Here is a 28000-nt window from a genome sequence, read left to right as displayed (position 1 = left end):
CACCAAATACAAATGGGCTACCTTAATTATGGTATCATAATTCCTTTAAAAAGAGGTTTTTACTATAGATATTTTTTTCTCAAAAACACTTTTAACAATATTTTGTTGCTTTCTGACCCTAAGTACTCATTAGCCATATAAACATTTTCCTGATGGGTTTTATAGGTAAGCAATGTTATACAGCACACTTCACGGATGGCCTTTTCTTTATTCCAGGTTGGGACATTTGATCCCTACTCGGATGACCCTCGACTGGCTGTGAAAAAAATTTGCCTTTGTCCTCAGTCAGGAATACTGGCTGTTGCTGGCACAGCAGGTCATATTGTAGTTGCTCGAATTGGCTCTGAACCCCAAGCGGATGGGGAAATCATTCCTGGAACCCCCGAACTAAAGGTAATTTATGTTTAATTTTTTAGTGTTATGGGCCTGTCTGTAGCATGGTTATTTATAGAAGCTTATTGTGTTATAATTTCTTTCAGGTCATCACTATGAATATTGTGTGTGACCGAGATGGTTTTGTATGGAAAGGCCATGATCAGTTAAGTCTACGAAAAACACAACTTGTTGATAACCAGACACCTGCGGGATTTGTGGCCTCATCTGTTCTTCAACTTCATCCACCAGCCGCTGTTACATCCCTTGCTCTGCATGCGCAGTGGGGATTAGTTGCTGCTGGCACTGCCCATGGTCTTGCTCTTTTCGATTACAAGCGAGCGAAACCTGTTCTTACCAAGTGTACTTTGAATCCTAATGGTACGTAATACTTTAAAATGCAATTGAATGTGATGTCTCTTCCCTAACTCAAAAGGAAGACCATTCTATTCTTGGAAAGAAACAGTTGTGACTCCAAGGAAAGTTTGCACTTACACCTTACCCCATGTAAAAGCCTTATATAGTAGAGGTCCACCCAATTTTTTTGACCTACCATCTGCCTCATACCTGTTTCACAATGGAGTGACTGAGACAATGAGATGGTTGTGTCATAGCAAAGAGAAAAGTACATTTCTTTTGTCGTTGGTCATACCAGTTATGTTAATATTTGTCCCTATTCGACTCATTGCTGCAACCGTATTACTGTCTCGTCAGTTGAAGACTAGATTGCGTTCTTTCATGCTATACAAGTGGAGGCCGGGGCCCTTGTGTACCCTCTTCCTTGTAGGAGTGTACCACTGCTTTTCAAGTGAGAATATTCCTTCCCGAGGGTATTTCTCCAAATTTGGAACAAGCATAGAAAGAACCTATATATTTTTATTGCTTTCTCATTCCTAAGGTCCCTACCTCAGTGGAATAGCATGTCTGCTTATACCATAGACCTAAAATGATCCATTCTAATGAAAGGGAAAACCAAAATATAAATTAAAAAATTATTCATTACCATTTTCTTGGCAGTTTCTCCTTTAATTTCATTGTTACCTTCTTGCCATATTTTGTGCCTATTCCTCAGAAAATCTGTGTAGTGTTTATGTAATGGCGTAGGGTAGGAAATGGAAAATAAAGGGGGATAGGAAGGGGTTAGAAGGGAAGGTAGAGGGGTAGGGAAAGTTAGTGTGCGGGGAATAGGTTAGGGAAGTGATCAGCGGATAGTAGTTCACTCAAGGTTTACTGAATAATAGAAGTAGGGGAACCTTCTGTCGCATTATCTCAGGATGGTAATTGTGGCACTCCTGATGCCATTTTTAATTCCTAACACATCTAGAAGAAGTCACTTTCATTGTGAAATGCACAGGGTTCCCACTCAACCGTGAAAACCTTAAAACCGTGAATTAGCCGTGAATTTCCTCTACCGTGAAAAAACCGGGAAATAGCCGTGAATTTCGTCTTAAAACCTTAAAAATCTCTAAATCTTGATAATAATACCTTCCCAGAAATTTTCATCTTCGTTCGTAGCTAGCGCACTTCTATTCATTGTGGCGAGCATCGTCGCATGCGGCCGCATGGGTCAGAAAAGCGTGGGAACGAATGTTGCCTGAAGAAAAAAACATCTTTCCCCAGCGCAGGCCTTTTCTCTCCCCCTCCTGAAATATGACACCACTTCTCATCAGCTTGTTTACTTTCCTCAAATGGCTTGGTTTCCCCTCCCTCGGTCACTGCTTAGTCCCCCTTCCACCCAATTAGCCTTCCCACTGGCTGCAGCGACCACTTTCGAAACTAAATCTAGATGGCCATTGTGTCGAAAATTTTGAACGTTTATTCAGCACCCTCAATCCTATGACTGGAAGACCGCTAGCCTTGACAACCTGCCATGCGCTGTGGACACTACGCTCCCTGCGTTTGAACCGGGTGACAGCGAGCTTTCGGCGTGACGTTACTAAATCTCGCGCATTGCGGCCCTGAAAACGAGAGAAGATTTCCGCTTATGGCAACACAGCATTACACGATTGTCGCATGCGTCGACCTGGAACTTGCCAGTTTTACGTCGCAACCGGAAAGTTTGTGTGGAGTTATTTACTGTCGGTGGTGATCCAGTTCCTCCGCTTTGTGCTATCTAAGGTAATGCTGTTTGTTTGTGACGTTAAAGCCTCAATGCCGTAGCGATATAAACTGCTACATAGTCTCACGAACACAAGGATCAAGAACTTTGCTATTTCCTTGATCCTTGTATTCGTGATATTATGGATTTCCACCAAGTTAACGCCCTCTACGATTAATTATGCTACATAGTCGTTCCATTTTTCCCAGAGCAACGGTAAGAAGGGAACATGATTTGCCTCTGATTAGAGAGATCGATTCAGTTTTGGTTTCAGAGTATTACGATAGCAGAGAAAAGAAGTCATTACACTGCCGCTTTCAAAAGAAAGTTATACGGTGGAACCTCGATCTATCGTTCCCGCATTGATCGTTCGCCGTTTCTGGTCCCAAATAAAGTTCCTTATAGACAATTTAATTTTTTCCCGCATCTATCGTTCCCCGAAGTATCGTTTCTCACATTGATCGTTTGAAGATCGCGGTTCCGACGCAGAATTTTCCCGCTTCCATCGTTAGACGAAAATGAGACGAAATAAATACAATGTGTCATTTATGGCTAATAATGACAAGCACGTAGTTGGAATCCTCCCCAAGAGATGGAACTACCATTGGGAGAAGCTCAGTGCCGTGGGAAAGTAACATTAGCGCATTTCCCAAGAACCTTTATCCCCCTCCATTCACCATTCGCCTCCCCCCTTCTGACGCTTTCCTCTTCTTCAAAATAAAAACAGGTCCCAACTCGCGCAGGGATCTTATTACGAAGACCTTAGCTTCGAAAAAAATATCGAGTTACACGAGAACAATAGAAACGTGTTTCGCGCTCCCCCCTCTTCTCACCAATTGACCTTTTTCAGCCTAACTGCTTCGAAGTTCCCAGTTTATGGAGGTCAACTGCTGCATGAATCACCTATTAGCCCAAAAGGTGTCTAACAATGATATTCAGTAATTGCTATTATGCTTTTATTAGATTGAAATGTTAGTAATTTGCACGTTAAAAAAAAACGAGACCACACATGACGTATTTTAAGCAAGGAAATAGATGGAAAAATACGATGGTGATTTTTGGCGAAACGCGATATCCTCGTAGCTGAGCTTACGGCAGTTAATTCGGCATTTTGTTCCGAAAACATGATACCAGGTTGTTATCAGTTATCAATTTACGAGCTATACTACTACTAGTAGTCTCACTTGTCAGAGTTACTGACGAAGGGATATCTTCTCAGGATTTTTGTTTCTCCCTACTAACAATCCGAATTCATCTGATCATCTGGCGCTACGCTAATTAGAAAAGAATGGGCATCTTTTGGGTAAAAAATTTCATGGCGCAGTCATATGGTCACACTTCGCCCTCTGCAGTGTGCTCTGCGTACCCCCGTACGCGATAGCATCAGTTCCGAACTTCACCTCGTACGAGTGGTTCCTTACTTTCCGGGGTGGCTGGACTTCGAACCACCGAGTGTTTTCCATGTGGGTTTAATAAAGTCATTTTCACTAGTTTAATTTTAGTCGTCTTCCGACCATGGCCCCTCCGAAGAAACTATTGAGAACTTTAAGAGATGGACTGAAAATAATTGAACATGAAGAAAAGAATCCGGGCTAGATGCGCGTGAATATTGCAGAGCGCCTTGGGTTGTCCGCTAGCACATGACGTTAGGGGTGGGGGTAGAGTGAGCTAACTGGAGAAAACAAGTAGAGATATGAAGGCGAAGATCCAGGTGGGCGTGCCACTGACGATTAACGCAACATTGTTCACGCTTTACACACTACCTCAATTGTATTAAAAATATATTCATTAGACAGGAACAATTCAAGTAATTGACTATTTTTGGCCTTCGTGATCCATCTCACAACCAGTCACTGCACCGGCGAATGCGGTTGTTTTAGGCACAACATGCACATTGCTCTCGTGAATACGTGTACTGGAAATGGTGTTTGATGGATAAGAATTTTTACATCTGACTGAAATCCATAATAGCAGTGTAAATGCCGAGTGGAGAGGAAACATTCAGAATTTTTAAAGAGGCATGGGTCGAATCAACAATATGACGTATGTGTCTTGATAAAGTACTACTATTCCTGTTATTATCTAAAATATTGTTTTGAAACCTTTAATGAATTTCTTAATCACTCGCCAAAATCCTGCATTTCCTGGGACATAGGCAATCTAGCAAAAAAAATTAAGCATTGATCGTTTTTCCGCATTCATTTTATAATCGTATCGTTATTAATAAAGAAAAATTTTCCCCTAGTGGAGTTCCAAAAAAGGAGGGTAGTCTTAGAATCGTGTTCGTCTTAGATTCGTGCTAATACGGTGTATGAAATTGTTTTTCGATTTATTATGCTCTATTAACAATTTTCATAAAATGTTTTCCGCTGAATAAGAAAGATTCAATTTATTATATTCTATAAACAATTTAAATAAAATATTTTCCGTTAAATAAGAAATATTGGGGTGGGGGAAATTCGGTTACTGTGCAGTAATAACAACGTGTGCAAAAAACAATCTCTCAGCAAGGAATTAAAAAAGGACCTCGAGTGTCCGGACGGAAGAAGGTCCGAAGGGTATTCGGCGTCCGGGCAAGAGCGCGGTTGGGCTGGTCCTTTAGTCGGCCCTGAATTTTGCAAACGATAGATCATGTCATAACAGATATCACTTTTCATTGCGGCGCTTAAATTTAAAGGTTTCTGAAGAAAAACGAGACCGCGCGTGTTTTTAAAAAGTTGGTCATGTTTGGGCCACTGTATCTCAGTAACGGATCGTATTGATGTAAAATGGCACATACATCTATAGTTGGTAATCATTTATACGTATTTAAGCCAAGTTTGAAGTCTCTATCTCAAAAAACGTCATTTTGGACTTTTGTCCAGCTTTTTTCGATTTCAGCCCACTGTGCGGCGTTAACATTCACGGCGTTTTTCGCGTACGTTAATTTTCTGTTGATATACGGCCAGTGATTTTCGTATTGTTGGCTTATTAACGGACCGTGAATATAGCAAAATTGAGACCGTGAAAACCTTTAAAAAAACCGTGAAAACGTGAAAAATAACCGTGAAAACCTGGAAAAAGCCGTGAATTTCATTGTTCAGGTAGAGTGGGAACCCTGATGCATTATAAACACTATCAGTTACAATTCCAAATTAGGATGTTTTATATAAGGTTGCTATTCATGGAAAGGTTCTAAAATTTGAATTGAAATAGTGCCCATTTTTTAGCTAAAAATTTCTCTAAATGTAAATCTCTGTCTCAACAAATATGCAGTACTTTGAAAAGGTAAAAATACAATGTTGTTGGACTAGAAAAACCGTTTTCTTATACCAGAATTTTTGTTTTCAAATTTTTTGGGCCATAGTTTAATCCTTTTCCATTTTATAATCTGTTTGCTTTTTTCTGCAATTTAAAAATCATTTTGACCTTTAATTTCAAAAACATTCATTTGAGTTGCTATTTTTATGTATATTTTAAGCCATAAAACATTGTTTCTTTGTTTCAATTCTTTAAGTATGTTAAGTCTATTATCATAGAGTAGGTGAAATTTCTACTCAGCCGCTTACATAAATAAGATCTGGTCCTTCCCCACAGTACAATTTGAGGAAATTTGTCTTGGTTAATACACTGGGTTGGGATATCTACAATGGCGTTTCAAAGCTCATTTCTCGCATCTCCCTCAGGGCAGAAGGGAGAACGTCTTCCATCAACAAAATAAGCATGTTAATTAAAGCAAAATAAATACATATATGTCATCAAAAATGTATATAAAATTATGGTTAACTTGATTAACCCTCATATGGATTTACAAATTTAGTAACGTCGTTGGATTTTCGGTGCCGCAGCGGCGCCGCGTCATTTTTTGCTATTATCTTTCAAAGTTAGCCAGAATTTACAAGCTTTCTGATTGATAATGTTAAATACACCTATTATCTTTATTTCTCACCGTGTTTTGCTAGATTTAACCTATTCTTGTGGAAGTTATAACAAAAAATCTTGAACGCTGCATTCTTTTCCATTTTTTGCCGTAATGCTTTCTATTTCTGCTCCCTTTGTCTGTTATTTTCGAATGAAAGTTTTTATTTCGTGTGTAATGGTTGTTTGAAATATTTTTTCTGATCTGCAGTGCTGGACTAACTCCGCTTATTAATGTTTATCTTGTTTATATTTTTATGTATATAAATACTAAAAATGAGTATCAAATAAAATTCGTTTATGCCCAAATGGCATAATTTTGCTTCACTGCGTCCACCCATATGTTTTATCTTTGTAGTGTATACTGAAGGATAAGTTTTTAAACGTTAATAATGAAACAGCTGTAGGTGAAGTGAGAAGAGGCGAGTGTTAGTTTCGTGATTTTTACAGGATTCTGGCGTTCAAGGCAAATCTTACGAATATTCTGGGAGCTCATCACCTGCAATTAAAAAAAATAAAGTCCTATAGGTTTTGAAATATAACGAATATGGGATAATTAGCGACGTGTCCATCAACCCAACGCTGCTTCGAAGGTGGAGCTAGAAGAGCCGGTATTTTTTTCCGACCACGGAGCCCCATTCCCTCACTGAGGACGTTTCCTTAGATATGGACGAGTAAATGTGATGCGTGGGAGTGTACCAGATGAGGTTTTACTCCTGAATTGGTGGGAAATCCAAGAAACTAACTTCTTAGAAGTATGGGTTATAGGTGGTAAGGAATAAGGAACAGGCGCCTATTTTCTTTCGTCCAGCTCTAAGCGAGGGACTGAAGGAGGAATGTTCTGGGGTGACAAAAATACCTTCAAGCTGGGAGGACTTCCCTCACCTTTTCTTTCCGTAGCGTTTCACTGACCCAAACATTGAGACTATCCATACCTTCCCGCTAAGCTTCCTTATTCGTCATTCACCACCTTCTTCCCCCCTCCCACAAAAGTTGATTGAACTTCTCTCCGTCCTAATGACCCACCCGAGCTGGACCTTCTAGGAATGAAGGGAGGGCCCCCGCGAGGCGTTTTGACAAGGCTTTTGTTCCCTGTCCCTCATGCAGCGATGGAAAGATAAAGAAAAGCAGGCTATTGTATCTAATTGTCTCCTTGCACACCCAACCTTTTTCGCGATAAGGATTTTCTACTCTTACCTCGCCTAACGATCTGGGTATTCCCTGATCCTTGGCAGTCGACACACTACCACCCCTTCACCTCAAAACAACCTACCTGGCATTCCTTCTCCTTTCTCCTCCTAACTCGCCCCTTCACGTTAGTAAAATCCCAATGAATAAAATATCTGTGCATTTGAGTACACAAAGAAACGAGGAATATATTTACAAATTTTCACTTCACGGTAAATTGTCTATTCTCCTATTCATCATGAAACGATTTTTACCATGTAAATACTGAACTAATGGTCAGGAAAAAGAATTTATTTTCTATCACACAATTAGTTGGGTAGTTATCTTGATTTCACCCCAATGGTAAACTGTCGCGTCATCGGTAATTATATAAACGTCAGCAATTTTGCATTGACTATCGTAGCCGCAAAGGAATATTTTCGAATGAGAGGTACAAGACAAAGAACAGTAACCGTGCAATGTGTTCTTTACGGTAGTCGGTGAAACCTCTGAATCTCCTGGCAAGTTACAGTTGCTCATTCAACGAGAAATATTCACACGACGGTGAGGAAGCATTATTCTACGAATTCGGACAATGCATTATGTTAAAATGTTCGTGGATTTGCTGCTTGGTGTAATTCTAAACAGAGTAACACTGGGATTTACTCAAAGGTGACTATCACCACGGAAGGTACGTGGACGCGGAGCGGAGGTGCCCAAGAAAAACTAAGACTGATGCCATGGAAAAAACAACTTAGCTTAGCAATGAGTTTCTATGAATAATTCTTGCAAAAAGATGAAGTTTTGTCCATGAACATTATATCGAGGCAAATATTTTGATTCTCAGCGAAAATAGAAAGCAAAATTGGCATAGTAATATTTTCCTTTTGTTTAACAATTTCATTTTGTTTATAAAGTTTAGAAAATTAAATAATTATATTATAAATAGATTAAAGCATTCCATACGAAACATAATTGCTTTGACATTAACATTGAGAGCGCTGTCCCCGACGTAGCGACGAGGAAATACTGAGCGCCGCAGCGGCGCCGTAAATCCAACGACGTAACTTTTTCCGTTAGAAGCCAATAAAATGTAAACTATTGACACTATTCAAACAAAATTTTGTATGTAGACGAAGAAAGCAGAAAAAATAGACTACTGAAAATTTCAAAATGATCCATTGGAATGGAAATTTTTTACACCACTTTTAAAACCACGAGCGCCGCTAAGGCGCAGATAATCCATATGAGGGTTAAACTGCATAATTATTGAACCTAAACCATGCTATTACCCTCCCAATTGAGGCCTTAACAGGAAACCTTTTGTGAATTTTTATCTTCCATTATAATCCTGAGTTTGCCATCAAATGTATAAGTAAACTATGAAATTTATAAGATTTAATGGAAAAATTATGAGACTAAACTGTAAGCAAAATTTGAAATTCTTAGAAATGTGTTGAATATTATTTCAGGTTGTGAAGTGTGGGTGTACTGTATTTAATGTAAGTTTCCTTTTAGGTCTTTATTGGTATTTCAGCATAGGTGAATTTTGGTAGTTATGCAAAAATAATAATAATTATTATTATTTTTTTTTTAGATCTTTCTGGAGCTGGAGATGCTCCAATTTCACGGCGCAAGTCTTTCAAGAAGTCCCTTAGAGAGTCGTTCAGAAGATTAAGAAAAGGAAGGTCACAGAGAAATCCTGCTGGTGAAAAGAGGGGAAGTGCGGCTGGAAGCTCATCTCCGGGTGGGCCTAGTGATCGGAAAAGGAAAGATCCGTAAGTTTTGTTTTCTTATATTCCGTTAACACTTCATTTTTGTGTAAAGGAAATACATTGTAAAAGCAGTAGCTTTCTTCTGTCATTTGGTATTGAAAAGTTCATGAGTGCATTGATCTGTTTTTATTTATTTATAGTGTTTTAGCGATATTTAAGATGCTGTTCTGTCTCAACAAGTGTTTAAGTTTCCTCATTTCACTCATAAATGTATGAATTTATGGTTCTATTCTAGGTGTGTCTTTTTTCTGTGTGACAGTTTTCTAGCTAGGCTGGGATATGGTCCACCTCAGTTGCACTGTATGTTGTTCTCCTCAAATTTTAATGTACATCTGCAGAATTTTCTTCTTATGTCTGTAGTAGTATTAGAATATTGAAAACACAACTTCAGCAGTAGTTTTAGCTAAGATAGAGTTCTAATGCCAATTTCATAAGCAAGCTCAGGTATAGAAACTACTATAGTGAATGATAACATTAATTAATGCAATCCTATTAAATTAGAGCCTGAATCCTGTATGTTTAAGTGAATGGCAGAATGTAAGATCTCATGTTATTGTTCTGGATAAAAGTGGAAGACATTGAAATTCTGAGGCGTATGTCTTTTTATAGTTTGCATATGGTACACCATATCATTTCTTGATATATAGAGTATGAGATAGTCAAAGTTTAGTGTTTCTTGTGGAACTTGGTAGAAATTTTTCCTCATCAAGGGCTATAAAGCTAAATTGAAAACTTTAAAAGGTACCCTAGAACAGTGTGTTCTCTGTGATCATTGGTAATTTCTGATAATTGTGGGCCAGGTCTAACTTTTTGATTCATCATTTCTGGGTGTGGGAAGAGAAGGGAATGGATGGAAGGTGTCCTCCATATTTACTGTGCTACCGACAAGGTAAAGAGTGCTGATAGCTTGGTAGTGACAGCATGCAAGAAGTTTTTAAGAAAAAATGTGGAACTGAGTGGGTTAAGTAACATTACTAACACACATTCAATAAACCCGTTAAAATGCTGAAAAGCTTTGTACATTGCAATAGAGAAGGGTAACAATTTTTTTATTTAACCAATATACCAGTAAAACTTGTTTAAGGAGAAGTTTATCTGCTTAATTTTAGAGCCATTTACACTTGCAGATGACATAATGGCTGAATCAAAAAAGCTTTTATGCAACATAATTAATTTTTTTTATAGTGGTATAAAGCATGAACATTGAACTTTACTAAAAAATTCAATGGAAACGGAAATTCATAGTTATTTAGCTGTGCATTGTTTTTAAATGTTTCTATAAGAGATGGGTCGAATTGCAGATTTCTCGAACTCTAATATCAAATTTGAATATCTCAAATTTCGAATACCTCGAATACTAGAATTGCAGAAAGCATAGTAAAACCTACGTATCAAATACATTTTAAAAATCATCTTTTTTATTTTGAATAAATTCTCCACATTGATTGTTGTTGCTCTACATCAGCTATTTTCGGTTGCACTTTTCCTAAGGTATCTGTTTTTGTTGGGTGACATTGTTTAGACAGACTTGTCAACTCTAAAGTCGATTAATTTTTTATCATCTCAACTTTATGTGAATCGTGAAACACACTGATTTTGAATTGTGGATCAAGAATTGTGGAAAAGTGAATAATTGTTCTTTTTCCAGAAAATCATACCGAATTTTAATGGAAAACAGCAAATCATTGACGATACCTTGTCAATGACTGTGCGAAAACTTCTTAGCTTTTAGGAAATTAATAATGCTATTCACAAGGGGGATAAGTTAAGAAACTGTGACTGCTCCTCCACTTGCAAGAAATGTTGCTCCTTCAAAAACATCCAGAGCATCAATCAATTGCTTGATAGTATTCCACAGTGTGGGAGTTATGTCTACATTAAAATTCAGGTTAGAGGCTGCTAATGTTATTTCTTGCTTCTGTTCCAGAAGACGCCTCATCATTTTCAAAAGCGAGTTTGATCTTGTGGGTTCATCCTGTACGAGCTTAGATTGAAAAGTGGCGAAAATAATTTTTTGAATGTTAGTGTATTGGTGGTATGCGTTCAGCCAGGGCCCCGCAGTACAGTCGTTGAAGTCGCCGACTAGACCCACAGTCTTTTTTTTTTACTAATAGGTTAATGAAAATTTCGATCCTTTTTCAACTTTGACGCGTCATTGCGGAGACCACGTTGGGCATAGAAAAACAAAATTGAAGTCAGGGGAAGCTTGCGTCCTTGTAGTCTTCGAATCCGTGATAAAATGGAATGGTGCGGGAGCAGTAGCTGAATGCGTGACGGAAGGTACCTCAAAAGTTGATATTTAAAAAATGGATTTTCAATTATTTTTAGGGGCTTCGAGGGGGAAATCAGGGGTTTTCAGAGTTTTCCCCCGATCATTTTCGGTCCCCCATGTCGAGCAATATCTATTCACCGCTCTTCTCCGTGAATTTGATGTCTTTCATCAACTTACCTAAAACGGTGCTGCATGCACTAAATGACTTGAGTCCTCTTCGTTGTTTCCTTGTCAACTACGAATGAAATGCGTGCGACAATCTGCATGATTAGATGTTTTTTGTGTTATTACTTCCAAAATTGCATCCTTGTAACACCATTACTTAAACATATTCATTAACAAATTGTCTTGAAATAACCTCAGTTTTATATCCGAGTCTACAGTCCACTTCTTTTTACCTGGTGTAAAGAAAATCTGATAATTTATTATCATAATCTTAGTACTAATTTAATGTTATTATCATGTGAATGACATAATAGCATTTTAGCAATCATATTCATGAGACATGTATATTGAATTTTAAGCAAACATCATATTTATTCATATATCCTGCATTTGTATTTATAGAGTGAAATTAAGTAATCAAAATCTATGAAGTACCTAATGTAGAGACATAAAATTGTCTGTTTAATTTTAATCTTACTTAGTCTCAGTCATTTGCAGTTGCTTCATAATACAAGCTATCAAGTTGCTTTCTCCATATATTTTGTGCAATATATCATAGAAAAAGATGAGTTTTCTCTCAAGTTTTCTTCTCTGTGACCTGAGCAAAATAAATTTTAGTAATTTGTAAGTTAAGATTTGTATGCCTCATGCAATGTGTGACAGGAAGTCCCAGTTTTTTTATCCTTTTGTTCCTATCTGACTCACATACTGTGAGATAACTGTAATCCATTAAGTAATGCTCTGAAATATTGACATTTTTGTAAATTAAAAGAAGGCATGCATATAAGTGCTTTTTATTTACAATTGTAAATTTAGAATTTTCAGAAAAAGTATATGTAGTTTAAGAAAAATCTAGTGCTTTCCCAGATGTTAAGCTGATGAAGTCTTCTCTGGATTTATACTTTTTTCCTGTTTAGGCATTGACATTTTTATTTACTTTTACCTTGTGTTTTATGTCGAAAGTAGTCCTCTGCTTTTCATCATTTAACTTTTGTGACAGTTTTTAAGAATATTACCTCATGAAAAAGCTGGGTCTGCCTGTAATAACTTGCATTGATACGGTGAATACCTTGAGAAAAATTATTTTTTCTCTAATTTGAATCTGTTAATCAGAGATTTGGAGGAACAAGATGAACCCCCTGAGGGTGCAGAGGATGAAGGTGTTATGGGAGGCGGGGGCACAATACCAGCATCTTCTGAGCCTGCCCCCGCTTCCCAGGACCTTACTGCCTCTACAAATGGTGCTGAAATAGCAGGAATGCCAGAGGATGCAGAAACAAATCAAGTGCCTGGGTAATTGGCCGATGGGTTGATATTAATTGTGATGCATTTACAATATCTTTTGTGGGTTAGGTTCTAAGTTGCTTAATTATGGTTTTGGTCTCTAGCCTTCGTTTTTTTTCCTATTTTTCTGTAGTACCGATGTGGGATTAGATGATATTATTTGTCAATGTCATGAAAAATATTGGTTTCTCTTAATTTTGTTACAGCATGAATTAGCTGCTGATTTTTTGGTGTATGGTATTTCTTTTTTATCTTTTAGTTCTGCACAGGTTTGATGAACCTTTTTTTAGGTCTCACGTAAATGAAAAAATTTATTTCATTTTCATTCTCTTTTTAGCCATCAACCATTGATGTTATTTCTTTCCAGAAGCTTTTGAGGAGTGCATGTACGATTTTGTTTATGAAGTTCTTTGTTTTTTTTAATGCTGTGGTTCAATTATATTTTTTACTCATTCCTTAATTAAGCTGGATGTATGCTGGAGCATGTAATTTTCATTGTTTTAGTGGTCATAATTGAAGACATATGTTTGATTCAAACTGTATATCCTGTGTATAGATATGTAGCCCTTGGAGAAACAACAATCTTTTAGCCATATGAAAGTAAATTATTGCTCCATTGTACTTGCATGCTGCCCCAGATGGTCTGCAGACAAGGGCCTGCACGTTCAAGAATCCAAGCTCTCCGGCAGTCCATCTAAGGACAAATTAGATAAAACTAATGCCTCACCTAGCCCAGTTATCCTGCAAGAACCCTGTTCTTTGACTCGTAGGAATAGTGCTCCTATTCTTTCCCCCTATCCTCCTAATTTTAGTGATTTACCTGTTGATTTAGCTGCACCTAATACTGCCTGCGCACTTCCTGTAGCATTGTCTATGCCTGAGCCGCAGACCAACAGGGCAAGTACGCTAGATTCTAAAGCAATGGGCAAAAAAGAGGATGACAATGTAAACCAAAATTCTCAGTCCTTAAGACCTGGATCCCATGTCTCTCGGCCAGTTTTGGGAAAAATTGGATTGGAATGTATCAAACGAACAAGAGTGGGTAAGGATGTAGGGAAAGTAACCAAAGAGAACGCCACAGTTTTAAAAAAAGTAGACCAACCTCAAGCTAGAGGGGGTTGGCAAAGGATCAGAGCTTTGGTTGTAAATCGTAGAAGGGCCGCTACTCCCACCAGAATTGCTCCATGGGTACAAGCTGATCCATCCTTGCCCCGTGAGCCATCAAAATGGGACGAGATAAGCAACTCTTCCCTTGTTTCCCTTGGCCTTGGGGCTAGTCCAGAGGAGAGTTCCCTATTGAGCCTTGCTTTTATTGATTCCTCTCCTACTGCTACTCCAGCATCTCCCCAAGCTGCACCCATTCCCATTGCTGCTTCCAGCCATTCTACCAATGAAGGGGGTGCTAATGTACCTGTATTACCAGTAGAAGATATTGTAATTGCTAATGTAGTCCCTTCTGCAGTAAAATCCTCCATTGCCTTGCATTCTCCCCTTAGTGCTTCGGGCAGTGGTGAGGTGGCAGTAGGAGATGCTGCCGTGGCATCATCACCAACTTCTCCAGCCTCCACATCAGGTATGGCTGCACCACTCAGTCCTGTTGAGGCGAGACCAATAGAAAGGCAAGTGGAAGCACGACCTTTGGAAGATTCTTTGGGCAGCATGGTGAGGTGCTTGTCCTTTGCCAGGAGCTTTATAGTTAGTGGTGAGTAATTAAACTTTATTCGATTCATTCATGCTTCATAAATTAGTAAATGATAATTATGATCATTTGTAATTCTTTGTAATTGGGTTTTGTGTTAATGAAGTAAACTTTTAATTTATATTTTAGCCCAGACAACTACACCTACACTTTGGGCAGGAACAAATAATGGCACAGTCTTTGTATTCACTATCACTGTGCCGAATTGGAAGAAAAGAATGGAGGAAGATGTTTCTTGTCAACTAGGTAAGCTTCTTTACTTTTATTGGATGAAACTTGATGCATACTTTTCATGGAACTCATTCTTTTCTTATTGTCATGTAATCTTAGTGTGCCTTTTGACACCGATACAAACATTGCTTGTGAAGTCATGTCTTGGATAGCTTTTGGAGGATGATAATGTAATACAGAGAGAATACCTTGTAAGAATATGCCCCATTACTGAAATTATTTTTGTCTATTTGAGCTAAGTCAGTTGAGATTAATATCTTCATTCAATGAAAAATTCACAAAAAATAGCCAGAATGATTTTCCATGCACCAAATAACCTAGAGATACTTTTTTCATTATTTTCGCTTTAATTATTCTTCTTCTCTTCATCAGAAGGGCTTATGTTAAGCCCTTGAAGCCTATTGTCATTCTCCTTTGCCTCTATCTCTTGCAGTGTGCTTTTATGAACCCATATGAGAGAATTTCCCCTGAAATCAGTTTGCTCACGCAGCACTAGAAAGTATATTCACGAAATAGCCCTATGTTACTTACAACCCCAAGGATCATAATACATTTTTATATTAAATATGTATTAAATACAGGATAAAATATTCTTGGTACATTTTTAAAGTGAAAAGAGTCACTTCCCCTGTTATTTTTATTTCATACTAGCTGACCCGACAGACTTCGTCCTGTCAAAAAAATTTGTAATGTGGCAGTGTTTTGTTCCTACCTTTTTTATATTCTTTGCAAAAAATTATCCTGAACAGAACCGTCACCCTGGTAATAATTCGGTGTGAATTATTGGGATTAAGCCTGAACGCCTCTAAGGCAGAATCCCCTCTAGCCGATGAGGCAACGGTGATTTGAGGAGGCCCGAGAGCCGGCAGGCTCGAGACACTTTTCTTGCTCTTAGTCGACGCGCCTTGCTTAGGGGTGCGTCGGCATCCGAGCCAACTTGCCGATCGGGGAAACCGGGGCTCCCGGGGCGTATCCAGCGCCGACGGGATGCCTCCCCCAAGCGGTCGAACATGGGTGACCGACTGAGGACGGCGTCGGGTCTCGGAATTGTCTGTAGACGACTTTGGTACCGAGCGGGGTGTTGTACTCGGTAGAGCAGCTGCCACGCTGCGATCTCTTGAGACTCAGCCCTAGCTTGGGGGATTCGTCTTGCTTTACTCGGCGAGACCCCCGCTTTCGAAAATTTTTCAGTCCCTCCGTCGTCTCAGGTCCGGCTTCGGACTTTGAAAAATGTCGTCCGAATTCCGTCGTCCCAGGTCCGGACTCTGGACTGAAATTTTTCGGCACTTCGAAAATCGTCAAAAAAATTTTCTTCCCTTCGAGCGCCTGCTGATTCGTAGGTCTATTCCGTAGTATGATCGTACTGGTGCCGTAGTCTGATCCCGCCGTGGGTTGATCTTTTTTCGAGATCCGAAATTCCGTCGTCCCAGGTCCCGACTCTGGACTTCGTCGTCCCAGGTGTGAAAAAGAAAAGGGCTGTTTTTAGGGTTTCCCGGCAATTATTCGATTTTTTTCTCGCCGTAAGAACCATCCTTGGACTTCAACGAACATTTTAAAAAAAGAATTGGCCAAATTGGTCCAGGCGTTGTTGAGTTATGCGCTTACCAACACATTTTGCGATTCATTTTTATATATAAGATTATCCAGATCATAATGCATTTTCATACTGATCTCTTTTTTAGGAAAAGAAATTCAACTTAAGCATAGAGCACCTGTAATTTCAATTACTGTGGTTGATGGAAGTGCAGTTCCACTTCCAGAGCCTTTAGAAATTGAGAATGGAATAGCACCTCAACCAGATAATTCAGCCCCACATAAGGTCCTCATCTGTTCTGAAGAGCAGTTCAAGGTAACATGGTTGTGCAATCTATTGGCTTTTGAACTCTCATATTCTTGGCATTGATCCAATTAAATTTATTTGTTTTTAGCCTTTGTTGTAATAATTACGTGTTTTTTGTTTACAGCTGTTTTCCTTACCAAGTCTCAAGCCTTTGGGAAAACTGAAACTAACAGCTCATGAAGGTGCAAGAGTACGAAGAGTGGGGTATGCTCGATTTTATGCACCACATTCAGCACAGAGCACTTCTACTCCTTATTCTGAGACATGCTTACTTTCTCTTACCAACCTTGGTGACCTTATTGTACTAAGTCTTCCTGATCTGAGGCGTCAGTTAGTGTCATCATGTATTCGCCGTGAGGATATCAAGTAAGTCAAAAGATGGTACTTGGTATTATAGAATTAATGAAGGGTGAACGTTTGGTAAGAAAATAAATGTTATCATGCATTAAGTAGTATTTGTCTTTCTGGGAAACGAACTCAAATTTTGCTTTATTACTTTCCACCCTGTCTCTCTTCTAAACAGTTCCCACATTCTTTATAAAGTCATTATAAAAACATAAAAAGACTCCATTTTTTACTTTTAAAGGCTAAATTTGTTGCTATAAATATTCATAGCTGTACATTAGCTGGTTCTGAGCTTCATTCAGTTCCTTTGTTGTTATACTATTCATGCATAACTCCTTATTATGCTTGAATTGCTCATGTAGGTCCCTAAGGTATTCAATCAGGTTTTGCTGTAGGGTGATCATAGTTTCAAGTTTATTTATTTTTCTTTACTGTGTTGCTTTTTGTAATTTAAATAGGTTTATTCTTTTATTTCTTTATTCGTCCAGTATACAGTGGTCACTGAATTTTCTTTAGCATTTTGGTTTTCTCCAGAAGGTAATTAAGAAATAGGATGGTTTCCTATTATTTTTTTATTGCCTAAATCGAAAGATTTTTACTCCTGGAGTACGCATTTCACGCTTTTAGATTTTTAAATGACAATATCTATTTTTCCGAAATAATTGAAAGGAATACCAGTTTGAACCATATTCATTTGTAGAAAGTAGAGGTTTTGCAACAAAAATATGAAGGAAGCACTTAAATAATATTATTTATCACGGTAGTTTTCTTGTTTTACTTTATCAGGAAGCTTAACGTTGGTAACTAACTCTATTCTTTCTTTCTTTTCCAGTGGAATATCAAGTTTAGCATTCACCCGTTTTGGTGAGGCATTTTACTTGCATTCATCTAGTGAACTTCAAAGGGTGACCCTCTCAGCTACCAAGGTCACAAAAACAAATTGTTCATTGAAATTGCCGGAAGGTGCCAGACCAACTGAGGCAACATCTGAGCCTGTTACCTCTCCTGTGGGTGATAGAGACTTACCTGCTGAGGAAGAAGATAAGGGAGTAGTTTTGGAGGGTGTAGTGAAAGGAGAGGCTTCAGAAGAATCCAAAGATCAAGATTGTTCAGCTCCTTCATCAGAGGCGGTAGCTGCCAATGATGTTAAACCGGAGTTGCCGAAACCTACGGTGAATGGAGATGTTGATGAAGTAAAAAATAAAGGTATGTAAGGGTTACGTGAAAGTTCAGTAAGATAGTCATTCATTATTTTTGCAGCTAAACCTTGTTAATTCAAAACCTCGTAATTCAAAATAATACCTAATGTGAAGTTGTGATCAGTCCCCAGCAAGCAGAATGAGAAATTGTGTTAGATGGTGTTGATAATTTGAAATGCCTCTAAACATGTAATTTGGGGTCAAATTTCTCCCTGTGTCCCCTGTTTTTTTTATTAATTCAGAGTCATCCACAGCAGCAAAACATTTTAAGTGGATGCTAGCAGTTATTTTGAAGTTATTCACATTGGCCCACACTGGAAGCCAAACTTCATATTTCGAAGTATATTATCCTCCCAAAATCGAATATCCTTTTTGAGATTTAATTGCCATCTCCTAAGTTTGGTTCATCTTCAAACTACTTTCTTGCCCAAAAGTAAGCTTCTGTCTAATTTGCAAGTTCGTCTGTGATTATTTGTTTGAAGAATATAAACTGCAAAATGATGCAATGGTTGCATTTTTTTTTTCTTCTGAAGATTAATGTCACTCAGCCCCTTTATCTGTCAATGAAATAAATTTGGAGCTACCAAATCCAACAGTCGATAGAAATATTGGTGTATGAAGAAAAGCATAGTAGTTTTTTGTTGCTTCACTATGAAATTTATGTGCAGTTAGCCTTTTTTTGCTGTATCTATTGTGGTAGTGATATCCATTGAAATATTTATGAATCTGTTACCCCTGGTGATAACGTAATTGTGTTAAAATGTCAAAAATTCATTTCTAAAATAGGTCTTTACTAATTGAGCAAAAAATCTTAGAGTGATGACATGTTTTTAATTCGTCCTCACTATTTAAACTTTTCCTTTTTGGGTATTTTTAACTCAGTTGTTGTCAAAATCAATTACTAAAACACCAAGAACAAAAAAATTACGGCCAAACTTTTCCAAGAAAGGGTCAACTTTGAATTCTCAACTGACGAGGGGAGACCATGTACCTTGCTTTGCTTTTTTAAATGCGGTATTTATATGTAAATGTGTAAATATACCTGCTAAAATGTAGTTAACAAATAATACAATTTTCAACTCTTTTGTGGCGGATGTCGGGTGGAGCCGACAGGAATTTTCAAACCCATAACACCTGACGTCAGGTATAGCTGTCGGGGATTTTTCAATGCAAACGAGCGGATGTCGGCCGGATGATAGCCGATGCGAGGGAAAGGAAGTGACCGCTGAGGTAGCAATTGTCTGATGCATTCAAGCACGGCCTGGTACCCAGCTTAGCCTTAGGGCCACTCCTCTGCAACTAAGCCCGACCCTCCCACTCATTTACGATCGTTGTCACCGTAGGAATCCGTTGCGAAGTGGTTATATTGTCAATAGTTTTAACAATGTTATATTATGTTGCATACTACAATTTTTTTATGCTTTGATATGAATTCTTCGATTTGTTCTGTGCATAAGCAATTTTTAAATGATATTTTAGCATTAAAAATAATGGACTTCCGGACTTAAACCTAACTACCTATTATTTGCTAACTTTGTTGTTATTTACGCTAGAAATGCATTTAAAATTCAACAATGCTTAAAATATGTTCTTAATTCTTTTAGAAGAGTAATTTGTTGAAAATCAAATACAATGTTTGGTTGAAAAAAACACTAATAACTCAATAAGTTGGCTGTGAATTCCTGCTACGATAGGGTTGGAGGGTGTAGACCAGTGGGCGGGGTAATGGCCGGGGCCCCTGTTGAGTTGGGCCCCAAATCTTGAGGACGAAAATACCAAGGTTACTCTATCCCAAAAAGGAGCTCCGTACAGAGATGTTCAAAATATTCTCATGCTACTCGTAGCACGAAAAAGGTTATCCAAATGTAGGTGCTGGCAGGAAAGGATTAAAGAATGTCATACTGTTAAAAAAAATAATGGTGCCCTTGATGGCAATGATTTACGTGTGTATTGAGTAAAAATTTTCATAATAGATTTAAAAAATAAACTGATGATGATGACATGGTGATACTAAATTTTTAGAGATAAGAGAGCAAGGATGAGGGTACAAGCTTTAAGCACACTCCTGGATTTGCATGATTGAAAGAGTAGGTGCAAAGAATCAAAGGAAAGGAGGGTGAGAGGGATATAGTGGGGCAAAGGAAGTGTGAGAGTTACATAGGTTGTCAGTTTTACATAGGTCAGAGTTACATAGGTTGTCAGTTTTAAGGACATCAATTGCATCACCATTCTGGTGACCAGGTGACCAGTGCAATTGCACAATATTCCTTCACCACCTTGGTTGCTGAGAAAATATCATATTTGAATTTCCCTTGTCTTGTTGGTTAGAGTGATACAGCATCAAAAAAGAAACCAATTTTCCAACAGAGTGGTAGTGATGGCTCAAATTTTGTTGGGATACTTTTATCCCTGGAATGCTGGGCACCGTACTACATAGTTTCATACATATTACCTATTTTAATAGGCATATGTTATTTGTTGGTAAAAGTCCCTTGCGATCTTCTATTCTAATTGAAGACTAAGACTCCTGTGTAAATATTTTAGAGCTAATTATTTTCTCTGGAATGTCTTTTTGGTACATTTTTTCTAATGCTGGTTGTAATGCTTTTTTTTTGTGAAATCAGATTCTAGTGTGGAGAGCCATGTAGAAATGGGGAAGGTTATCAAGAAAATAGAAGTGACAACTACTGTTCTTGATAGTCCCAAAGAAAATGGAGGGAACATAGAGGATGAAGACTTGCACGAGCTAACAGGAGATATAACTATTGACTCAGTGAAAGATCACTTAATGTAAGTGCTTTTTCATAAAGAAATAACAGTATATACCTATATCATTTTGTCATGTATGACAAAAAATAATTGATTTTTTTCTTTTTATGTAGATCGTCAATGAATGAAGATGCAAAAATAATTGAGAGGAAAACAGAGAAATTTGAAATGAGCACTTCAAAAATGGAGTCTTCTGTGATTGTAAAAACCACTACAATTAGTTCTAGCGAGGTGGCTACTGTGGTCAACTCCACAGGTGAAAGTAAGTAAATTAAAAGCCTATTTTAAAAGCTGTATGTTTTTTTGCTTGTCACTAACTTACTTCCTTCATAGAAATTTATGCTCTGTATCTTGCATGCATTTTCCATATTCTTCAGTACAATTATCGACTTACTGATTTAGCAATTTAATTTTTTCTTGTATAAATTATTCTTGAAACAACCTATACATTCCTAAATCAAAAGCATTCAGTAATACGGAGAGTGATGGTATTTGCTTACATTACATAGCTGCTCATGTTTGTGGTGCATTCTTTGGTAGTCTCAAAATTTTGATGCTTCTTAGCTAAAAATTGTTCCTAGCCTACTCCTTATTGGACTATTTTGTGACTCTGTATCAACCATCTGGTCCTGAAGTATTATTCACAAGAAGTACAGTCTTCTAATTCTATGATACTCCTGTGGAATTACAGGAAGTCAGTTCTTCTCTTAATCATTGAGTTAATATTTTCTTTGGTCGTTTCTAATTTCAAATGATTGCCCCAATAATGCTTGCATTCCTTTAGAAACTTGAACTGAAATTTTTTTCTGACACAATGTTTTTGGAAAAATGAGGTTTGGTTGAGTATTCAATAAGTGTGCTATTTATCAGTTTTTCTATGGAGACTTAATATTCTAGTTCTTTTGTGAAACACATTCCTGGTCCCATAATTGCGTAAGGCATCCAACAAGATAGTGACTGGGATTCAAGAATACTTAAATCACAGATCTTGACGTAATGCTATTATTTTAATTGTTGTAATTTTTCGACTATCATCTTGTTACTGCCTAGAATCACGGGCCAACTTCCTGGGGCCTTTATAAAAGGTACATAAAGGTTAGTCCGCTGCATATATTATTGATGATTCCCATTATTTGAAGAGGATAACTGCAAATGTCCCTTGCCTTCTTAATTAATTTTTCTGTAACATCAATGTTTTTAATTTATTTTAGCGGGTGCTGTTTGTTTTCTTATGTATTGTATCATTCACTGATATGGATGATTTGGACCACAAGTGGGAGTTTTTGTCGAGGGCATTAGTCAGTCTCATGCTGTCAATCACACATAAGTTGTGCCATGATTAATATTACTATAAAATTACTTAGCAAACTCCCTGCTTTACCATTTACCGCATTTATCTGAATATTGTACCGCCTTTTTTTTTCCAAAAATGCCTTTGGTAAAAGTAACGGGGGGACTATATTCAAATGCATTTTTTTAATTTTTTCCCAAACTGAGGTCTCAAAATTAGGGGTGAGGGACTATATTCAGAGGGGGACTATATTCGGAGAATTACGGTAATTGTTAAATGTTTGCATTCCGATTTGGGTGATGGTGACTATGGAGAGGGATAAAACTTTGTGGTCAAAGCAATTTTAATCAAAGAGATTTCTTACAAAACGTACATTATACTAACTTATCACTTAAATTATTTTCCTGTGCCAATTACCATTCTTCATCAGCAATGTTATGAATCATATTTTGAGCGTCATTCATTTAGAAAGTGTCGAGCATATACATTTGTTTCCTTAACAATGTCGTTTGAAAGACCATCCGAAAAAAAGAAAATGAAAGTATTGGATTGTTGGTGCATCACTTTGAAGAGCATGCTTTGGTCTTGGTTCCTCTAGAAACCTACTGGGTATCGTCGAAGGGTCATTACCATTCAGTCTCTCTTTGACCTACTCACTTTTATCGGGATCATCATTTCTTTCCTCTTCTTGTTTGGAACCACATGAGTCATCCCCCTTTGAGGAGAAAAAGATTCTACGCCTCTTTGTCCATTTTCTTGAGGTGTAAACCAAAGATTCTTTACTGTTAGGAGAAGAAATCTCTTCATCGGAGGTCTATGATGCCAAGTAACTACTATCCTACTTTTTTTATGCTTTGAAATTGGTCAGAAGGACAACCCTGAAACAAATTTTTATGGTTGTCTTAAAATGGGAAAATAATGCATTGTAAATTACTGTACCTACTCTACCACTACTAAACAGCATCAAGAATAGGGACACATGGTTCAGGAAAACTGATTTATTTGAATTCATAAAACAAAATTATTTTTCGGAAAATAGGAAGTTGTGTTGGGAATTGAAAACACAAGTTCTTCACCCAGTCTTAGTACAGTAAGATGTTATGAAAGGTCAAAGGAACAAATAATAAGGCATCTTGTGATAAACAGTAAGGTCACTAAAATGCGTGCAGGGAACTTCGTTAAAACTTAATGAAAGATATAAAAACATAGAAAAACGTAAGTTTTTCATAATACAAAATTGTGAGATATATTTGTAATTTACTAAGACTTACCCAATATTGGAAGAAAATTTGCTAATCTATTTGGAAACTGACACTCAAGTGAAAGTTCTTAGAGCCACTGAGAAAACAGAGGTCAGGAACCAGCATACATTGTGAGCACGCTGTGAACAACCAGTCTCTACTATAAGGATTGTATAAAGTCATTGTAGTAATGTACAAGTACCGATTAATGAGTTTAGTGTGATACAAGACTAGAGAAATATTCTGCATATGACATAGTATAAGAAAGCAAAAAAGATGGCCCAAAATAAGAATACATATTTGCTCATCTTGCTGGATACTGACAGTCCAAAATAAATACTAAGAGCTGCATAGAAAAAAGTTAACAAGGAGCTCTGACTAACACGAAAAATGAAAAAGCAGTTAGATACTGGCTTGAAGGTAAATAAAAAAAGTAGGGGAGAACTTACAAGGTAAATACACTGTAAACAAACATTATATATTGCAAGGACAAGGTGGAGCCATCGTAGTAAGCATCGGGAATAAAGCACACACGTATAAATGAGATGGCTGCCATTGAGAAGGCTGCAATCGTGAAATTAAAAAAAATAATTTTTGCACAACCAATGAGGGCGGATGTATTGGCCCACTGGCAGTAAAAGTAAATTTGTATGTGGTAGGATGTGGCAACCTCACTGCTAAGAGGGCGTCCATTGATTGCGTGCGGTGATTTTGGTGATTTTTGGTCCCCACCCTCACCATTAGTGAGATATTATGAGGTTTGGCTTGACCCTCTCCCTCTTTCTAATCTCACATGAGATTGTTCAAAATGTTTATTTTCAGGGTAAGTACATTAATCTGTGCTTCATTGCGTTGGAGGATTTATTTAAAAAAATGATTTGTTTGATTATTTTTGTATAAGAATAGTTAAGAATAGTATTTAAGATTATCAAGATCGCAGTCTAGAATCACATTTTACACTGTTTCTTGGGGAAAAATATTACGTGATACTTGCCAGGACCTCTCTCCCCCACATGAGATTAGGAGAGAATCAGCTCGACCCCCTCATCCCCCCTAAATGCCTCACGTATTAATGGATGCCCCTTAATTGGCTATTTTCGGTGACAATTTTTTCTGCATAGTATGCTGCTCCTCCACCCTTATTTTTTTATAATTTCAAAAACTTAAATTTCATTAAATTTTCCACTCTTCTTTTATCTTGTCATGCGTTGATGATATCTTTTCTTGTATTGCTACTAAGACTGCAATTAGGTTGTGCATCGTGGTACAATCCTGTGTTCGAGGCCACCACTCAAGTGGGTGATAGTTTTGGACTGAGGAGTATACAAAGACTTGTCGCTCCAGACCGTTGTAGCACATCACTTGCTCCATTCATACTCATAACACACTTATGTATAAACTATGGTTCCCTACCATTCAAATTGAAGTATGTCTCATTTCATTTAGATAATTCAAGTTTTGGAATTTCCATTGGTAAAATGACCTAACCAGCTCACTATGCCGTGGGGCACATTAAATTACTTGTTATCAATATCTTTCATATTATGACAATCAAATTTTTATGATTATCAAAGTTCATTGAATAAAATGTTAAAGTCTTATTTGAAAACCATTGCATTCATTAGGTTTTTATTACAAGTCCAAAAATTTACTTGTGTTGAAATCATTGATAAAAGTCAGTTTAATTGTTTTTAAAATAAATCTGATTATTGTGCTTACTTCGTTGTGATGTTAGGCCAATATTACTTTCTTGGATCGCTAGCAGGTACTGCAGCTCATATTGTAACATTGTTAAATGGTTGTAAAATATAATGATGGTTTTGATTTTCAAGATTGCCTTTAGTACGTAAAGAGTGAGAATATGTTGTTTATGGGTGATTTTTTTTAAGCACCATTAGATCTTGCTTGAAATGAGGTTGCTATATATGTGGCAAACACAGAAAATTATCCCCTACACAGCAAAAGAAATTATCTGAATATTTCAACAAGGAACTAATTTTAAAATTAGCCATTACATCTATAAATAATTCATACAATCATTTCCGTTATTTACCTTCCCCTAATAATGCATGTTGCCCTTAATGTTGGTACATTTTCTGTGTATGTAAGCTTTTTTCCGTAAGTCCTGCATTTTAACCGAAAATTACTGTTTTGCTGTGGCAAATTAACTTGAGGAATTAATTATTATATCATACCTCTTGGACTATTGCTCCATCATAATGGACTTTATGATCATATTTGTTGTATTTTAGTTTTGTGATTGTAATTCAGAAATCATTTTGTGACATATTTTCATACCTAAGGAAAGTAGTTCTTATTAGAAGGCATTAATGTTTATGGTGTAAGGTCAAGTTATTTAAAGTTTTTGTTGGGTATAAAGCTTACTCTAATGAAGGGTGTGATGCTAATGGATAATTTGTCCTTTCTTGATTTCTCTGACTCCTCGTTTGTTTCCTCTGATCCTCATGCCAATTCATTGTTTTTATTTGAGTCTTTATTTCATAGATGTGTGTTTGTTTGTAAGTGGTTGCCTACCTTTCTCTTGGTAGGTCTAATCAATCTCTTGTCCCCATTCCTATGTAGCAGTAGGTCAGGACGAGTCTCCAAACCGGACTGAAGCTCTACCCAGTAGAAGTGTTCTGAATGAGGTTAGACACAGTTTGAATGTATTTTTTCAAGCTTTCCTGAGTTTCACTCATTTATAGCTTTTGCTTTTGGTATTGTATATGGTTGTTTGATTGTGGGTTGATCTTGACACTTATCTATCTTCTGTTTTACTCTCTAACATAGTACTCATGCATAGAGATGTACCTTATTCATAAATGCATTCTTTGCCCGTGTATATGAAATTCTTTGCCTTTTGTGATTATTGTGGTTGTGTTTTAATCTGCTAACTTTAATTTTCCTTTGTTTTCTACTTCCATGCATAACTCATGTAAAGTCACTGTGAGTAAGTACCTGTTCTTTTTGGCTTACTGCTATTAAAAAATTAGTTTATAATGAGCCACAGGCATCATAAGCAAGGCTGAACAAATGGTTAGTCGTATTTGAATTGTTGCTCCAGTTAATCAAGCTTTGACATATTTGCTGTGGAGCACCCTGTTTTGCCTACACACATTTTTTTTGTTCAACCCTGATTATGAAATGGATTAAATTTTGTGGAAGCAGTTTTCTTGTGGTGGATATGCATTTCCTTCTACCTGGTTAATTATTGTGCATGTTACATGCCTTAAGTGTAAGCTTTGAAATACACTCATGTGTGAAACTGTTCAGGTATTATTCAAGTAATGTACGGTATTTCATATTTTTTTATTTTTTTCAGCTGAAGAAAAAGCTCCGTTAAATTTTCTTCAGCATATAATTTGTCTTGTTTATGGTAATCGGCATTTTATTTACTTCGTACCATGTTGTTGTGAGACTAAATTTTAAACTTTAGATTCATCAACTTGGATATGCAGTCATTAAATTCAGCCATTCAATTACACTGGGAATAGTGATGTAAGCCTTTGAAACCATGCGAATTTATATGCATTTGAATAAAAAGGGGAACCATGAAATCATAATATAGAAAGAATTATGAAAATTGCTTGAGTAACTTACTTTGATAGCAAGATTGAGAAACTGACCCTTTTGAAGCTGCAGAAGCTCGGCCATGATTTCTTGCACAATCAAAGCCTGGCAATTGTAGACAACAGCACTTAGTTCTGAGAAATTCATCTGTATGTTTTTGTGAGGCTTGTTTTGTATTGCTGGAAACACTTAGGAAGGCAGTATTCAATTATAAAAGGATTTGTGAAATTTTGTGACTTCAATGTGAAAGGTAGTTAATATATTGATTTTATGGTTGGTTTTTGGAATGTTATTTTTTATTCACTGTAAGATGAAGGGAGTAGTACTTCATGTGTATTGAATTTAAAATATCATTTAGATATTTTCATTTCAAAATTTTTGTTAGAAATAATTTCCTCTTGACTTAATTTTCACTCGGTGAATACCTCTTTTGCTATTCATTATTTATGAAGTAAGTACCCTTTTATAAAATAAAATCTCATCATTGAATCATCATATGCAAACTTATTTGATAGAAGGAAAGTTGTTCTTCTTTGTTTGCATATTTTTATAGCTTTCCATCTTTTAGGTATAATACCTATTTTGTTCTATTGAATAATGTTGCTCTTTTATGGTTGGCATTTATGATTTATACATATAACATATTTTTTCAGCGAATATGGGTTGATTCTTTATGATAAAATGTTCTTCACGTACTTGATAAATAATACATACTATCATTCTAACATAGATTGATCTAATGCATTTCTGTCTTGATAACTCTGTGCAAAACCTATATTTTCCTA

At 37.0% G+C, this 28000-nt stretch overlaps 1 protein-coding gene across 6 annotated transcripts in view; it reads left to right on the top strand.

Annotated features, from left to right (window-relative positions):
* LOC124158465 (lethal(2) giant larvae protein homolog 1) overlaps nucleotides 1–28000 on the top strand; it is a 99224-nt gene that overhangs the window by 69036 nt on the left and 2188 nt on the right. For 2 of the 6 annotated variants that reach the window (XM_046533582.1, XM_046533574.1), the window contains exons 12-23: nucleotides 217–393; nucleotides 480–753; nucleotides 9132–9312; nucleotides 12860–13039; nucleotides 14527–14732; nucleotides 14859–14975; nucleotides 16643–16809; nucleotides 16925–17166; nucleotides 17978–18351; nucleotides 20969–21134; nucleotides 21227–21375; nucleotides 26229–26293. In XM_046533582.1, the coding sequence (XP_046389538.1) occupies nucleotides 217–393; nucleotides 480–753; nucleotides 9132–9312; nucleotides 12860–13039; nucleotides 14527–14732; nucleotides 14859–14975; nucleotides 16643–16809; nucleotides 16925–17166; nucleotides 17978–18351; nucleotides 20969–21134; nucleotides 21227–21375; nucleotides 26229–26293 (2298 nt within the window). Of the gene's footprint in view, nucleotides 1–216; nucleotides 394–479; nucleotides 754–9131; nucleotides 9313–12859; nucleotides 13040–14526; nucleotides 14733–14858; nucleotides 14976–16642; nucleotides 16810–16924; nucleotides 17167–17977; nucleotides 18352–20968; nucleotides 21135–21226; nucleotides 21376–26228; nucleotides 26294–26586; nucleotides 26596–28000 lie in introns of all 6 variants that reach the window. The other 4 variants (XM_046533591.1, XM_046533599.1, XM_046533612.1 and 1 more) reach the window with 4 other exon arrangements.

This window comes from Ischnura elegans, chromosome 1 (assembly GCF_921293095.1).
Source record: "Ischnura elegans chromosome 1, ioIscEleg1.1, whole genome shotgun sequence".
NCBI lineage: Eukaryota > Metazoa > Arthropoda > Insecta > Odonata > Coenagrionidae > Ischnura > Ischnura elegans.
The sequence above is the reverse complement of the archived record's forward strand: the minus strand, read 5'-3'. Positions and strand labels throughout refer to the sequence as shown.